The 17631-nt window shown below is 35.1% G+C and overlaps 1 protein-coding gene across 1 annotated transcript in view; it reads right to left on the minus strand.

Moving 5' to 3' along the window:
- The window catches only part of Mctp1 (multiple C2 domains, transmembrane 1), a 541169-nt gene that overhangs the window by 145022 nt on the left and 378516 nt on the right, over window positions 1–17631 (minus strand). Inside the window, exons 13-17 of the mRNA XM_013022079.1 lie at window positions 15120–15222; window positions 13295–13397; window positions 12859–12960; window positions 12383–12457; window positions 10330–10449 (exon numbers count right to left, since the gene is read on the minus strand). Coding sequence (XP_012877533.1) covers window positions 10330–10449; window positions 12383–12457; window positions 12859–12960; window positions 13295–13397; window positions 15120–15222 — 503 coding nt within the window. The remainder of the gene's footprint in view (window positions 1–10329; window positions 10450–12382; window positions 12458–12858; window positions 12961–13294; window positions 13398–15119; window positions 15223–17631) is intronic.

Raw genomic sequence — 17631 nt, forward strand, 5'->3', positions numbered from 1 at the left:
ATTTCTGTAATAGATGGAAATCTTCAATACGTCCTAACCCCTCTGTACAGTATTTTCACAATAAAAAAGAAAAAAATAGCAGGAAAGAAAGAAAAAAAAGACAATATCAACATACTCCCCTGCAACATATTCTTCAACAGGAAATATTAAGATCAGGAGTCCAGTTTTGAGTTTATTCTCAGAACTTTATAGGACAATGTCAAACATTTGCTGTTCATTAATTAAAGATAACATTTTAACTTAAAACAGCTTTGCCTTTCTTCTTTGTTGCTGTATTTGTGACTTCTATTATCAATAATAATTCCTAAGTATTTGCCTCATTTCATCTTAGTCTCCTGTTTTACACAATTATCTTTAATTATTTATTTATATTGTGAAAATACTGTACAGAGGGGTTACAATTACATGGGCAAGATAATGAGTATATTTCTTATCAAGCATTGTAGCCTCCTCCTTTGTTTCCCCTTCCCATCCCTTCCCATCCTCCCCCTGTCCCCCCCACCCAATCCTCCCCGCTCCTCCCCCCGCCCCCCCAAAGTTGTAAAGTTCATTTTTGACATAACGACTTGTACATCCCATTGTTGCAATGGGCCCACCTGTATCCCTATTTAAACGATTACAAAATTATCTTTAAGCCCTGTTTCAGTTGTAATAATCTGAGTTCATATGTATGAGAAAGCTGTCCTACCCTGAAGCTGGGGTTGACATAGATATGCTTCTAGCAGTCTAAGCAGCCATGACTCCATGTACTCTACATCTCCATGTGATGTGCTTTCTCATTTTATACTTGGTCCTCTAGGATTAGACTTGGTAAGTGGTTCTAAGCCATTATCTATGATATTACCTCTACAAAAAAAGTGTGTTCCAAGGGCTAAGCAACTGTCTCACCAAACAAACTTTTCCATGCTATTTGGAGGTAGAAAGCCTGTATGAAAAGCATTCAATTTTAAAATATGCACTAACCAAGATTAAGGGCTGAAAAATTAAACTATGGCAGGAAGTTTATGTTCTGAGTATATAAAAATATAGGAAACAGCTAGGTTAGTAGAACACGGTTAAAAAACTGTCATAAAAATACTAGTCTGTTGACTGAGGTATAGAGTAGGCTCTTCCATGGAGGAACCAAACTCCATTTAAAAATTAAACAAAACCAGAAATATACTGACGCCTAAATTTCTTTTTGTTCCTTCCTTTTCCTTTCCTTTCTTTCGTTTTTGTCGGTTGTAGGGCCTGGGCACTGTCCCTGAGCTCTTTTGCTCAAGAGTAGTGCTCTACCACTTTAAGCCACAGCTCCACTTCTGGTTTTCTGTTGGTTAATTGGAGATAAGAATCTCAAGGACTTTCCTGTCCGGGCTGGCTTCGAACTGTGATTCTCAGCCTCCTGAGTAGCTGGGATTATGGGCATGAGCCACTGGTACCTGGCTCTAAATTTCAATATTGATGCCTAGATGGACTTAGTGAACTTGGTTAGGAACTTCTACAACCAAGTATTATAGAGGTGTTATATTTTGAAATATTATACCTCTCTGATACAACCTTGTACTAATTTCTGGGTAATTGATTATATTTATCCTTGGTGGTCTGCTATTTGTATTTGTATTTTTTTGTTCAGTTCCTGGGGATTGAACTTTGGGCCTGGGTGCTGTCTCTGAAAGCTTCTTTGTGCTCAAGGCTAGCACTGTATCACTTGGGCCACAACATCACTTTGGCTTTTTCTGAGCAGTTTATTAGATATAAGAGTCTCACAGACTTTTCTTCCTTGGCTGGCTTTGAACCTCAGTCGTCAGATCTCAGCTCCTGAGCAGCTAGGATTACAAGTGTGAGCCACTAGTGTCCAGCTGTGATCTACTATTTTATATTTCATCCAAAAACTTCTTTGATTAAAGGAAATATTTAATTCAATATTTTATGACAAAACTGGATGAAACATACCTGAAGTTTGTTTATAGTTTGTTTAAAGATTGTTCATGTACAGAAAATGCAGATTTGTTTATGGTAAGATGGGTATAAAAAATCATATATATATATGGGTAATCATTGCAACAATAAAGTTTTTATTCCAATTGGTAAGCAGGATAACTTGTCTAACAAACAAGTGTTTAACTATTTTAAATGACTTTCCTACACTATAAACTTTCTAATGGATATCAAAATGGTAAGTATGCCTAATGAAGTATACTTTTAGAACTCTGACATATTGTACACAACGATTAGCTATTGCTCATAACTACAACCTTTATGGGCAAGCCCTACCACACCCTTATAATAAGAGGGCTTCATTACTTAGACCAGAATTTATGTTCACTCACTTCTAGATTTTGATGAAATGCAGAATCTGGGTCCACAGGAAACACTTACGTGATTTTTCATAAGGAGAAGACGAGATTCCTCAATGTCTGCAGAACTAAATAAAATCTTTCTTTGAAACAGACTCAAAGTAGTCAATAATTTTGTATAATGATCAAAATTCTCTTTATACAGACTGGTTTGCATCATACATAAACTATGGAAGTTCCAAGCTAGACTTTATCATCAGAAGTATGAAAATAACATCAGACTTATATTATGCTCCATTTAGAGTGTGCATTCTCAATGGGGGGAAATATGAATCCCAATGGGGTGGAAATTTTTCTTGTGGGAGCTAAAACTTGGATATTGCAAAAGTTTAATGAATTTTGGTACTCCCAAAGTCAGTACTCTCTGACAATTTTTATCCCTTCAGACTTCATTTCTGTCATTAAATTTGTCCTTTAGGGAAATATGAAAATAAATTAAGAACTCTGATTTAGTATAAAATAAAATCCAAGGTTTTCCACTATAATATTTTATTGCTTCCATTAAAATCAGTGCTTTCTTTTAGACCCAAATATCTGTTTACACTTTGGTATGTTTTCTGCCTTTCCTTGCTTCTTTCCTCTTCTCTGCATCATTCCCATATGAGCCTGAAGCTAACGACTGCTGTGAACATCTTTCCTCTGTTATTGATCTCTAAATATGACCACTTGCTGAGTGCTGAACCTCTGTTATCACAACAAAAGCAGGAGGTGTCATGCACTGTCATAACTCAAAGAACTGGCTGTGGCTAAGGTTGGCCACTGCCTGTCTATCCTGTTCGTACCATAATGTTCAGGTGTGCTAAAATAATGGCAAGAAAAGGAGCAAAGAAAACACCTTCATTAGCAACATTTCATGTTTCCTTCTCTTTTGGTAAATAAATTAAGTCTAGTTTGTTCTTAATGCTAAGGTACATCTTCATAACTAGTCAAAATATAATGAGATACCAGAAATCATTCTGCAACTATTGCTTAATGTTCTCTTGATCCAAACACATGTATTTACAGAAAGTGGATATAATGACTTAAACCTATTAATACCAGCCTTTTATTAATTACAACCATTTGAGCCTTACTACTATCATTTTTTAGACTGAGATTTGAATTCAGTTCTAGTCACTTTCACTCATTGATTAATGCTCTACCAACTGAGCCACACCTCCAACACCACTACTACCATTTTTCTAAACTTCTGCCTTTGCAAAAATGCTTTATACAATTTTCCTCAACAAATATATCCCTTCTGATTTGTATTGAAATTAGAAAGTAGAAAATCCTTTAGAGTACCAAAAAAACTTCAAACACAGGAATCTTGGGATAGGTAGACATCTCAAATTCATTATTTCATAACTTTTTGATACTTAGGTAATTCAGTTGTTAAATATGGACCACACAATGTATTTCCCAAGGTTTGGTTTGTTGTTGTTATTGTTGGTCATGGGGGCTTGAACCTCTGGGCCTGAGCACTGTCCCTCAGCTCTTAGCTTGAGGATAGCCCTCTACCATTTGAGCCACAGTGCCACTTCTGGCTTCTTCTGCTTATGTGGTGCTGAGGAATTGAACCCAGGGCTTCATGTATGCAAGGCAAGCACTCTACCACTGAGCCACCTTCCCAGCCCCAAGATTTGGGGTCTTAAACTATCTGATAAATCAGTGCAAAGCAACAGTGTGAGATGAAATCAGACAATATTCTTACAGCTAGGGGAGACTGCACTGAGGCCTTGACATACTCCATCATCTTAACTCTCACAGCATGCACCATTAAGGTGCATGAAATGGGAAATTCTTGAATCCAATGTTGTACTATGGTAATGCTGGCAATATTTGTGGTTTATGTTTGATTATAATATTGCACAACAATACTCACACCTTGGAACAAATGAGTTTGTTTTCTTTTTCCCCAATCATCCACCAAAGGAATCTCACCTAGCTTATAGCATCCTACTACCTACCATGTTAGAGGAAAAGAGTGTAAAGCAGAGATCATAGAGAGCATGTATGAGTGGAATCTGCTACTGGGATTAATTTCTTTTTACTGTAAATATGAAACAAAATTTCAGAGGACTAAGCTTTTCATAGAGTAGCAGACCCTGAAGCTTATGTGATTATCTTCCTCCAAAGACCTGAAAGCCCCTTTGCAACACCTATTAAAATAAACGAAAAAGGGCATTAGCATCGTTTAAAGAGAGGGAAACACTGTTCTGAGGAACTGCTGTATTGTATATACAATAGGTACAAAAGGCAAAATGACTTCATCTACGTAGGTCTGCACACTGCCAGGATCAGTAGCATTCTATAGCATCCGTCACTCCTCAGGAAGGATCAGAAGAAAATGTTTTACTCCATTTTTATTTACTTTGCCATGTTTCCTAAGAATTAGGTTTGATTTCAGCTAAAAGTGATCAGTCCTAAAACCTATTCACTTATAAATGATGGATTACGATCTTTTGGCCACTTTTTTTTTAATAAATACAATTGAAAGAATTTATATGCAACATTTTGTGAAAGGCAATGCTTAAGGAAACCTAATTTATAACTTTTCCTGGAATTCAGGGCAACATTTGAAAAAAAAATCTTCCTTGGGATTCAGATAAATCTGAGAAAAATGTGTATTTTGAGGATCAGCTTGATGTGCCAGAATGTCCATATGAATTGGACATACAATCTACTGAAAAGAAAATTGTAGTGCTAGAAACATGGAAAGTCAATAGTTTTTGACTCTGTAAAATGAATTTTAGGCAACTCTGACAGTATATAATACCCTAAATCAATAAAATTCTATGCAAGTTTTTTCTTTCCATGCACATCTGTGAAGAAAATGTTTAATATAGTTTAAATGTGTATGTACTAAACTGAAATTTTTAGCAGCTTTAGTATTTATGTACGGCAAACACAAATGAAGAAAGGTAAGCAAAAGAGTTTGGGCATTCAGACCTATATAATTTTAGGAAAACTCATGAGTACAGAGATAGCATCATCAATCAGATTGTTTTTCTTTTGTATTTTATTTTTAGGGACACTTCTGATTTGCTGTTGTAAAGAAAGTACTAAAAATTATATATGGGACATTTTCAATTTTTCTGCTAATTCTGGAAAGTAATTTTATCTCCAAAAATAGCACTAATGAAAAAAAGTACCTATAAAAATAATACGAAAATTGCCATGGACTAGAAGCTTAATTTTTTTGGTGTGGTATTACTGACTTATGCTAAATAGAAATTTCTGTAATAGATGGAAATCTTCAATACGTCCAGTATAATTATTTTGCATTTCAATGTATAGTAATATGAACACCCAGATTTAACTAGAGGTGAAGCAGAGAAGCCTTTATATTCACATTGGTATTTCTTCCTAAGCAATGCTCTACTTTTAGACCTTGATGGTAAAGGTAACTTAAAAAAATGTCCTTGTGGTTTGTAATAACTTTTAGAAAAATCCATAAGTTGTTTAGTAGTTGTGGACTTTCTAGGAGGAGGAAGTACAAAGTAAAGGACCCTTAAACCTATTGTCTTCAATCTTCATATCACAGTGTCATTGCCTGAGCTTCTGCAAGTCCGGTCCTACTCTTTTCCTGTGGCTTCCTCCATTTTTTAATAAAGAATCATTTGGCTACAAAGAGCTCCCTCATGTCATTCTTTGAATAGATCACTCCTGCTTTCTCTGTGCCTTCCTGTATAATGACCCAGCTTCTTCTTCTATTTTTTTTAAAGATATCTGTTGTTCCATGTGTGATCCTTTACTAAAATAAAGATGGGTAGAACACAAATTATCTGGATGCAAAGGAAAACCAGGCATTTGTAAAGGACCCAGAAAGAACGAGTAACAAACCAAAATGAATTGCTATAGAGGGAATTCTCTATTTTCACATAGACACACACACATACATACACACACAGAGTAAACCTAAGGAGACAGTCTCAGAAGGAAGTCTGTTTCAAACTGGCCAGGCCAGGGGACTGAAGCCAGTAGCCCTCCAGATATGAACAGAAACATATGAACAGAAACAGCATTTTATGATTTAACAGTGAAAGCATTCAAACATGCCATTTTGGAACACGAGGTACTTTGAGGAGTTGACATCGCTTCATAATTCATGTTCATTGTTCCTCTAAGTAAAATATGTGTCTCCCTTTAGTTGTTCTGCTAGGAATTGTACATTAAAGCAAGAGGACATTTGTGATAATGCACATCTTAAGACTTTTCATTAAAGTACCAAATTTAAATTCTACCTTTTTGTGCACTCTGACATTTTTGTCTGGCATTTTCATTAATTTTGCGACATACATAAATGTAGCTGAAATGTTAACTGATCAATACTTTGTCTCTCTCATGTAGCACTAGCGCTCCATTCCCTAAGGACCACACAGCAGAACAGAAATTAAATGTGTAAAATATCAAATGTTAATGTTAAACACAGCGGCACTTACTGTATAACGACAGAAAAGGCTAAAACAATTCCAAATGGACAGATGGTACCACAAATTATCTACAATCACATTTAAAGATTAAAGTTTGTCCTGTAAAATAATTCTTTGACACACACTGAAGTGTGTCCTTTTACTGATAGCTCAGTTGTCCAATTATTTTTGTGCTCATTACAGTGAGAAATGACAGTACTGAAAAGAGAATGTGCACTCCTTCCCCCTCCCCATTTTGTACCCACTGACATCCACAAGAACACAAATGTCTGGTCAAGAGCCTGATGAAAATTAGGTCCAATTTATGAGACATTCCACATCTACAATAGATGATAACCAAGACAAGTAGAGCCTTCTGTACCATCCACGTCTACATTCGCTCTTAGGCAGACAATATTCATAACGAAATTAAACACTGAATTCACTCAAAAACAAAGCCTTTCCCAGAAATGCATTTGCTTATTTTTTACTGTCCCCTTTCTGGCCAGTTTCATCCTCTGCTGCCATCAGCTGACTTTGAATCCTCATCTTCCCCCCACCACTCCCCCAAACACACTCAGGTAGAGCTTTCAGAAATGGCAGCTGCTCTCCCTCAGAATTTCTCCTGCTTTCATGTTCATTGACAGTGAGACAAAAAAAGATTATTTGTGGTTTTTTTTTTAATTTGGAGGAAGAAAATTAGAAAAGAAAACTAACATGTAGTAGGAAAAAGGACCTTTAAACATTATGAAGTATACTGATTTGGGCCTACAACCAAGCTACATAATGCTACAAATGTGTGTGTTCCACAAGGCAGCTGCATTTATGAAAAAGTGGGCCAAGTGGAACCAATATTATAATAATAGACCCATGATCCATCAACAGGGCATGGTGGGAACAATATGTTTGTAACAATGGGTGCTGCTTATATTCTCCTAGTGGAAAGCAATTCTTTTCAATAAACTGACCTAGTAAGGCTCTAGTCATGCAAGGAGATCTTTGAAAGATGTTGTTTTTAAATACTGATCACTTTTGATTTCAACAAGATGAAGAAGAGTCATATAACAGGGATTTTTTTCTGAATTGTTATGATATTAAAATAGGAAGACATATATTCAGAAGACTCTTTAGAAAAGAAATAATATCTACTGTGTTGCCTAGGGTACACTTATTAACTTTTCTGTGTATCAGTTTCTTCCTTTAAATACTGGGAAAATAGTACTATCCACTCTATAAAATGTGTTAGGACTCTTAAATACATTAATGTATCTAAGTGTTTTTAATATGAGAAATAGTTCTTTATCATATAATACATGCTTAATAAATACTAGTTGGCTATTTACACATAAATTTTGTGTATCATAGTTTAATCTGAGGTTAAATAGATAGTTGACACAGAATTACCAAATAATTTAAGATTCAAGTGGAATCAAGAGGCAAAATTGCTACAATGGATCAAGCGTGTCTGTCATGATATAACAATGAACCCACCCAGCCCTTATTCAGCAGGTATCACTGAAGAATGAGGTTCTCCATACAGAAATAATTTTCAGATGGACTGTTGGTTCAATGGTAGGTCCACTAATTTAGAAGTATATTTTCCTAGGAGTGTATAGACTGCCAGCTGCTCTAGTGTAGAGATGCTATAGTGCAGGATGAAAAAGGTGTGGTTCTGTTCTCCTGGAACTCAGCTCAAGTCCACATAAAGGCAGTTTGCTTCTATGAATATCATTGAATGTTTCTTGATTTTTTTTAAAAAAATGAAACAACTAACATTATTGTTTCTTCTTGAAAGTACTCTCAGTGGTGCTCACATTGTGGTCTGTGACCTCTTCGTTACCCTGTGTGTCGGCAGGCCTTGCCCTCTCTTCATTGTATCTATTCTCTTTCTCTGCAAGCCTTTTGCATTCAGCTTATTTCGTGGGACTGAATCTGCTACAAATTGGTCCCCAGATAGAACAGATTATTATTACATTTTTTCCTCTAGTGAAATCTGCTCTCTTCCAGTGAAAACAGTCAAGTAATATGTGCATGTGGCTATTTTTTTTCAAATTATTTCTTCTTACAATGAGAAAGACATTGTGAAAAGGGCTGCCATCTTGAATTCATTTTACCTGAGAGACTCCTGCAGCTGGAAGAAGTTTGTGAGGCCATACACCACACATTGTGCTACGCAGGGATTCAGAATGAATGTACCTGAACAAATGATATAATTTTATACATTTCTGTTTTCAAATTTCACAAACAGCTGTGGAAAATGGCTTCAGAAGAAGTGAATAAAAATGGCAGCATGACCTTTCTAACAGAATTTTATTGCTGCTCTAAGGCCTCCTAGAACCTGGAAAGAAGGATATAAAGTAGACCTAGAAACTCAGCGTCATTTTTTTCTTATTAACATTGACAAACCTCCTCTATACTAATGAAAAATCAGGCTAAAGTTTGTTTAACAGTATTCTGATATCTGTATTATGTGAAGCAGCCACTAAAACAAGTACTGAGAGATGTAAAAAAAAGTATTTTCCTCCTCTAAAACTTAATGAAGATAACACTTACTTTTTTAAAGGAGAAAACATGTATATGGGAAGCAGGTTGCCTAACTTTCTGGTAACTTAAAACACAAAGAGACATACACATTCTTTGTTTGTGTGCTCAAACATTAATGCAAGTCTACTGCAAGGCCTGAGAGGAGGGTAGAACTCAAAGTATTAAACAGATATGCAAACATTCATTCGAATGGTAATACTAAAATGTTGGTTTGTTACAATAATTAAGGCATTTCTTGTAAGCCCTTGAAATAAAGGCATTTTTTTTTGTGCAACTAGCAACTGCCTAGGTACTTAAATGCTAACAAACATGAACATCACTTCAAACTAAAATACTATAAATAAGCGAAAATACTTGAGAGTAGAAAATCCCAGATAAAGCTCAAAGGAAATAATATTCTTGGATTTTTCTGCCTCTGCCAGTTGGTCTCATCAGCAGTTTTTAAATAATCAAAAGTAAAAGGTTACATGATGAACACTGGTAGAACTGTTCAGATCGATTGAATTCTCACTTGTGACTTTTTAAAAACTGGAGATTTCAGAAATAATAAAACATCTGTTAAATAGGTCATATCCACTTCCAATTGATTCACATATTAAGGTATTACCAACCAGAATTTTACTACCCATAATATTCCCATTTTGGCAGAAACAAATTCCAAATTCAAGAATGAATCAAATCAAAGGGAGACTGGCCCAGACTATTACTATTATTATTTTTCACAAGGAGGACTTGTTCTTGGCTCTCTTATTGCAATTTGGAATTATGCAACATGCAAAAATTTTACTTTTTAAGTGTAACAGAGAAAATTATACATTGGCTGTGATGTCTTGCGTTTTGAAAATCTCGGGAGGTGCGGGGGGAGGTATATTCTTGGACTCAGACCTTGAACAATCCATCAGGTTCCTGCCCACAGCAAATCTGTCCAGTCAAGTCTTAAAATAGGAGTTTTTAAATGGCCACATCGACATAACTGTTACTATAGCCACAGAAACATGCATCTATGAGTACTGAATTTAATGAATAACAATGTAAGTAATATAGCATGATCATACCACAAAAGCAGCAAGGCTCCTTGGAGGTGAATCCCAATCAAAGCAACTATTAATGTAGTATGCAGCATTTATGAGCACCATGACACAGCGTTTCATCCGGATAAAGTTTCTTAGTAACAACTGTAAAGAAAATGGAAACATCAGCATTGGCAAGAGGAGAAAACAATCAGATACACCACAAAATTCTTCAAGCTTATTGTCATTTAAAAGAGACTTCAAAAGTTAAAAAAAAAAGTTGCAAGGACATACCAAGCAATTTGGCTTACAAGTTAAAGAGAAAGAACTATTTCTGGAGAGAGTAGAAAAAGCACTGATTTATAAAAGCAGGCTCTTAGCTAAACATATTTTTAAAAACAATGCTATCATGTTGGTTGGAATGCTTTGTTCATTTTTCTGCTACTTATAGATGATGGACCTTGATTAATTTTAAACTTCATTTTTTGTGTGTGTGTGACTTTAAGATGAATTAAATGTTTTAATTCCAATAGATTTCAAAGCGAGATTAATAGCTTGCAAGATTTCGAGGAAAGAGCTAAAAAGTATAGTTTATTATAGAAAACAGGATATTAATTTTGTAGGATTTCTTCCTTTCTTACTATCATATTCTCTCCTCTCCTGTCACTTCGGTCTCTTTTTCACACACATTATGTTTAACCTACATATTCTCACTGTTTCCATAATTTTAGAATTAGAGAAAAAATTTATAGTGACCAAATGCTTCACAAAAATCTTTTTGTTAGAAAAGTAAATGAGAAAGGATATAAATTTAAATTTTTTTTTACCACAGCTTAAATAATAAAAAGATTAGCTTATATACTTGGTAATGGTTACAATGATGACATACAGGAATATTAACAGAATAATCATTTGTCTGTAGGTTATTGTTTTGCTACTCCAAATATACTTCAATGCTGATCTGGTATTTTAAGGAAGTAGCTATGTAAAGCTTAATGAAATACTATGGCAAAATGTATAATGTGTCAATACAGATGCAAAATATGCGTATACCAGTTATAACAAGTGGCTAAAACTGAAATTCCATTCACACAAAAAATCTTCTTGTGTGTTTCATTCTTGGTCCCTATCACCTTTCTTCCAGAGCATTTTTTTTATTATTTTCATCTGCAATTGTAGAGAAACATAATCCCTATTTCTATTTAACTAGATAATTGCTTTACATATGCTATCTTTAAACACCCGAGATCCTATTGTTGATGGTGAATTTATTAAAGTGTAATTTAAAATGTTCTTAGATTTTAATAGCCCCAAAACGGTCAAATATTTCAGAGCACAAATAAGTTCAGTAAACTTTATAGCCATAATAACTACTTTTTCTTTTAGCTCTGCTAATTGGATAGAATCTTAAAAAAATAAGGTAGTATAGTATTCTTTCTTGACATCAAACTAAAGTTAAAATTATAATTGATAGATTCCAAGCTTAATTTAAAACTCCTTTATCATAAAAAATCAGATTTCCTGCTTTTTTTGGTGAAAATGTCAATGAAAGTTCACCTCTAAAAGATCATCGTTAAAATCTAATTAACAGGAAGGTTTGCCTTAAAAGATGGAAATCCTCCACCCACCACTGGATTAGAGGAAAGATCTTTATTGGGGGCTCCATTTACACACACCTGCATCATACCTGTGGGTGGTCTGCACATATATGTGAACCTCAGCTTTTAGCATTCTCATTTACACACTCCATGACAATCAAATTGTATTTTATGTTCAAAAAGATCACTCTTTTGCTAATGCATGAGTACATATCCATTAGATACAGCACCTACAGTATCCCCTTTCCTTTCTGACCACCCCCATCCAATTTATTACTTTGGTATTGTCCTTGTTTGAGATTTTCCAGAAAGGAGAAGAGTAAAGGAAAGAAAAGAGCCATTTTCAATTAGTAGGTGATCCACAATTTCCCATCATCTTCCCCTCCCCTCCAGACCTCCAAAATTTATTTGAATTTACTAAGATGTTTTACAGATACAATCAGGTCTTCCCAGAGGGAGGAATCTTTCCTTGCCTTTTTTTTTTTTTTTTTTTTTTTTACCTGTTTAGAGAGTCTGTTTTCCTCTTCAATGTACTTCTGTTCTTTGGGTATTAATGTTCGTAAGCTGGCTTTCACCTACATATCAACATATGTGTCTGTTATGGATTCATAGATTACAAATGTTTACCAGTTTTTTTTTCACGCAGTTCGATTTGCAATCATTTAGAAAGTTTCAAAGTCCTGGTGGCTGTGCTCATAAAATATAAATGTATACAGTTGCACATGCATGGGCTTTCTTCCCTTTCTCAGGCAGGCAGGCAGGCAGGCAGGCAGGCAGCGGCCGCGCACAGCACAGAGCAGTCGCCAACTATCACAGAGAGTGTGGGTGTGCCAGGCAGTGGCAGAAGCGCATTCTCCAGGAGACATCAAGGTTTAGAGAAAATGAGGAATGACAGAAATTCTCTACAAATCAGGAACAAAAGCTTTCATGAAACTGAACTCTTTAGCAGTACAAAAAAGCCAAAGTTAAGACTTACAGCATTAAAAATCACATCTATTTCAAGATAGATGACCCCCTTTGTTGGCCCTGTCAGCTGCTTGTTTTTCAAGACGTAGGCTTTCTGTTCACCATTTTGAATCTGCGGGAAAAGGACATGACAGCCGTCTGTCTCGCGGTCTCCACTGAATACACTCCCTCGGTGACCTTTGACCCCCAGCTGCTGAAACTGACAGAGAACCCAAAACAACTGTGGCAATTCTGACAAGTACCTGTTCATTACCAGGATCAAGTCTGTCAGGAAAAATTAACTATCATGGGATTCAACATGGCCGTGAATTGAGTATGTTAAAAATTTTAGTGTTCTTATTACAGACCTTGGGTGAGAAATGACAGACATAGAGCTGAAGGTTTTTTTTTTTCTTTAACTTGAGCAAAAGCAACACAGAAGAGTATGTCAGGTGAATAAAACTTACAGACAGCAATGGTATGGCAACTTTGCCCAGAAAGTCAGCACTTCGATCCCGATCTTCATCATAAACTGTCACTTCAAGAACTGAATGGATATCTTTTATGTTGCTGTATAATCCACGTGTAAGGGGGGAAGAAAGAGATTTCATCAGTAGCAAACAGCACCGAGAATGTTTTTGACAATTTAGATACCTCCTGCTGATTTTCTATTTTTATGTGTCGATTGCATATACACCTATAGAGCTTAGTATGGGACACAATTTCCCAGAATGCTCTCTACTTGACTACACTGATGGTTCTATTACCTAAAACTTTCAAGCCCATTATAATTTCAAGTTAGAATTTTTTAATGAAATATAACTTCCCCTTTGGATGAACAAAGAATAAGCAGGTAAAAAGTAAGTAATACTGGTAATTTTAGATGATAACTTCTCATTATAACAATAAAGCATCATCTTCCCATAATCTTCATATGACTCACCATCAAGTTTGATATCAGAAAGAATCACAGTATATTTTTTGGGGGGGAATTATTATTTTCAATAATAAAGACCATTTTCTTTTTGTTTATAGCTTTCACCAAAATGCCAACTTAGTTATTGTTAGGTATATAGTAAAAATGAACAAACAGAAAAAAACAGAATAGAGAAAAATGTAACATTTATAGCCTTTGTACCACCCTGGAATTGAGAAATCAAGTAATGTTCCATTATGTTCCAAAGACAATATATGAGTACAAACAACTGTGTGTGTGTGTGCTTCATATTTTTGTTTCTGGAAAAGTAAATGCAAATTATTGACAGCATGTATTCTTTGATCAAATTGTTTACCAAGAAAACATGAATAAGCGAAAACAAAACAAAAGAATATATTCATCACTGAAAACCCACGACCACGTGTGAGAAGAGGCTTTATCAGGGCACAATCAATTAATGGCTTTTATAATAATCAAACCTATTCATTCAATTATGCATTCCAAAGAAAAACATTCTCTTCACCCTTCTTAGGAGTGCAAGTCGCCTACCCAGGCTTTCATCTCTTATAAAAATGTGGAATTCCTCAAAAATAAATTGGTCAGATAATTAAAGCTGATTAGATACTGGTTCTTAGGCAGAGACATTATAAGGAATTAATGAGGAATTTAGCAGTTTTCCATGTACAAAAATAAAACTGTGTTAGAAAACTTTTAAGTACTTCTGTTTGGAGAGTTCTCCTTTGTTCAGAGTTCAATTCTAAAGCTCAGTTTTCAAAAAGTGGACTTAGGAGGTACTAAGATGTAACATCAGCAGCTTTTAAAGTGGCATGATTGAAAGATCTACCAACTTTTTAAAACAAAGAAAAATTAACTCAAAGGTTCTTTTGCTATCTAGAAAAATACTTAATATTCTTCTTGTGCTAAAATGAAACAAACCAAAACTAAAGCATCTGCTGGAGTCGAGACAGGATTGTTTGCTGATTTCAGCAATAGAACAAATAGAGCTTTGTCCTCCTTGGTGGCAATGCAATTGGGAAGAATTTCAATAGAAAGTATAAAAGGAAGAGGCAGTATGGAGAATTTGTTGATGGGAGCAAAACCCTTAGCCAAATCATAGAAAAAGCAGCTAAAAAGAAAATGGCTGTGAAAAACAAAGAAAAATGGTACGCCCTCTTCCCAAGGTTTCACTCTTTGGAAGGTTGAGCCTTGTGATAAAACAAGGTTATAAGTAAAAGCAGGGAAAATTGTGTTGAGTTGTGAGGATTAGTGAAGAATAAACGCATAGATCTTTTTTAAAGAAGTCATTTCACACCAATTCTGAAATGAGCCCCAAAATCAAGGTAGTAACTACTTACAATGTGAAGACTTTGTTCCATTCAGGATTGAGATTTTTGTAGACAGTGTGTGTTAACAGTCTATCGTTGTTCAATTCTACTACACAAAACGGGTCACTTTTACCTACAAGTGATTTTGGGGAACACTGTTAATATAAATAGAACCCTACCATTTCATGGTACTAATCAACATCAGAAATCTTTCCCACAAAAATTTATAATAAATGAAGTGTAACATTAAAAAATATTAAAATCTTATTAAAACAAAGTTAGATACAACTAGATGAGGTTAGCAATTATTATGATTTAAAGGAATTTAGAACCCGCAAAAAGTGAGAAAGCAATATAGCCAGAATTTCAATTCGCAATTTTTTAAAACAAAAGTAATACTGTAACTAACAATTTTCAAAGAGAAAATGGCATAGATCCAGCCCTAAATCAGTTTGTTTAGGTCTATAATGGCCATATGAAATGTTCACCTGCTTTAATCTTATGCACATATATTTTTCAGCGCATCTGATTTGCTAGTAATGTGTTACAGGAATTGCTAAGCAAATTAAATTTGAGAATTCTAGTCTATTTCAGAATTATAACAGTTTAAATCTAAGGCTGAGCCACTTTATTCTGAGATATGTATGTAATCACAACAAAGTAAATTAGACCCTCTGAGATAGAAAAAAATAATTCTGTCATTTCAAACTTCACATCAACAAACACTGCATGGTAAAGAGCTTCCCTTCCCCCCTCCCCCACCCTGTTCTGTCCACTGGGTTTGGAAGTTATCTGTTTACAGCACCTCTGCTCTGCCATAGTCAAATCTCATCTACTGAACAATAATCCTTTGCGATGTTCTCAATGTTTCTGTAATGTCATATCCTGTATTAAAAAGAACCTATAAAGTCATAGGCTCTTTGGGGGCAGCATTAATGATATTAGTGCAGCATGTAATTTGTTTGATACCTTATACAAATGACAATGAAATCAATATTTAGACAAAGCTGTCCAGAGGTCATATCTTTCAAACTACAATATTGATTTACACTACATAAGAGGTTAATGTGCATATTATTAACTTTAATGATAAAGAATAATTGTTTTAAATGCATTGTGATTTGTAGTCACAGTAGTTTACACTTGTGTGAAAGCTTAAATATCATTGTAGATTTTCAATTAAATTTTAATGGGAACGAATTTATTAGCTATCAGTGACAGCTAAGCTACAAATTCCTACATAGTAGTGTGTTTACTTTCCATATTGTAATTCTTAACATAAGCTGTGCAAACTTTAACTCACCTTTAATTTAGTAATTTTATATTAAAACAAATTTAATATGTATGTGCTGGCTCAGTGTAATCATAAATCCCTGCATAATTGTATGATTTAACAGTGTGACTTCCTTTACAATTTTGGGTCTTGGGGAATCTTTTTCAATAAAGATAGAGAACTGAACATTTCAAGGCTGGTTCAGGATCTGTGTTATCTTTCCCCTTCCAAACTTTATTCATTCTTCTTGCCTTTACTTATCTTTACCTCCCACACTTCTAACTCACACATACTATGGGAGATTGTTAAAAAAAAATTGGTTTGAGAAAACATATTGTAGAACTGGGGCTATATCTCAGTGGTAGAGCACACTAGCATGAGTCAAGTGCTGTGTTCAAGTCTCTAGCCCATCAATAAAGAAATTGTTACTTGCTTTGTTGAGCACACCCATAACTTTATTTTCGTCCACAGAATTCTGTACCAGAATAAAAAGGCAGAAAGAACTTATTTTGAAGTACGCTTATATGCATGCTTCTATGTGATCTACGTTTTGGAGAGATAGCATTATTTAGAGTATATTTTTAATCCCTGATCTCATGAAGTTTACAGGGAGGGAAATGATAATGAGTACATTTCATAATGTTTCAGGAAAAATAAATATAACAAAGGGAAGGAGGAAGTGGAATATCTATATACAGTTTTCCAAAGGGCTACAGAAGTGGTCTTGCTGAGAAAGTAACTGTAGCCAAAGATATGTAGTCAGTGAAATGATGAACCTTGGGCTCTGCAGAGGAACAGATGCTGCAAAGGCCAGAGAAGCGGCTGTGCCTGGTATTTCCACAAATACTCAGGAAGGCAGTGTAAGTGAAGAGGTGGATTGAGGGTGGGAGTGTGGTGAGTGACAAGGAGCTATAAGGAAAGTGGCAGTGGAAGTCCTTGCCTTTCACTTTTAGATGAGAGATAAAGCTTTTGGGGGGGTATTTGAGTTGAGGGGCAATAAGATCTGATGGCTATTTGGAGAATGAGATAGAGAGAAGGGGCAATGGAAGAGGTCAGGAGAAGGATTAGAGCTACTACATTTGGATTCCGAATGTATCTTGAAGGTAGAACTATCAGGATTTACAGATGTCAACATTGAACAATAGCATAAGCCCGCTGTCATTCTTTCAGAAAGGAAAATAATTATTGGACTTAGTTATCTTAGTCCCTTTTATTCTCCCTCTCCCTAGGAGAAAAAATAGAATGGACATATTAAAAAAATCTGAAAAA

This window comes from Dipodomys ordii, unplaced genomic scaffold (genome assembly GCF_000151885.1).
Source record: "Dipodomys ordii isolate 6190 unplaced genomic scaffold, Dord_2.0 Scaffold59, whole genome shotgun sequence".
Classification (NCBI taxonomy): domain Eukaryota; kingdom Metazoa; phylum Chordata; class Mammalia; order Rodentia; family Heteromyidae; genus Dipodomys; species Dipodomys ordii.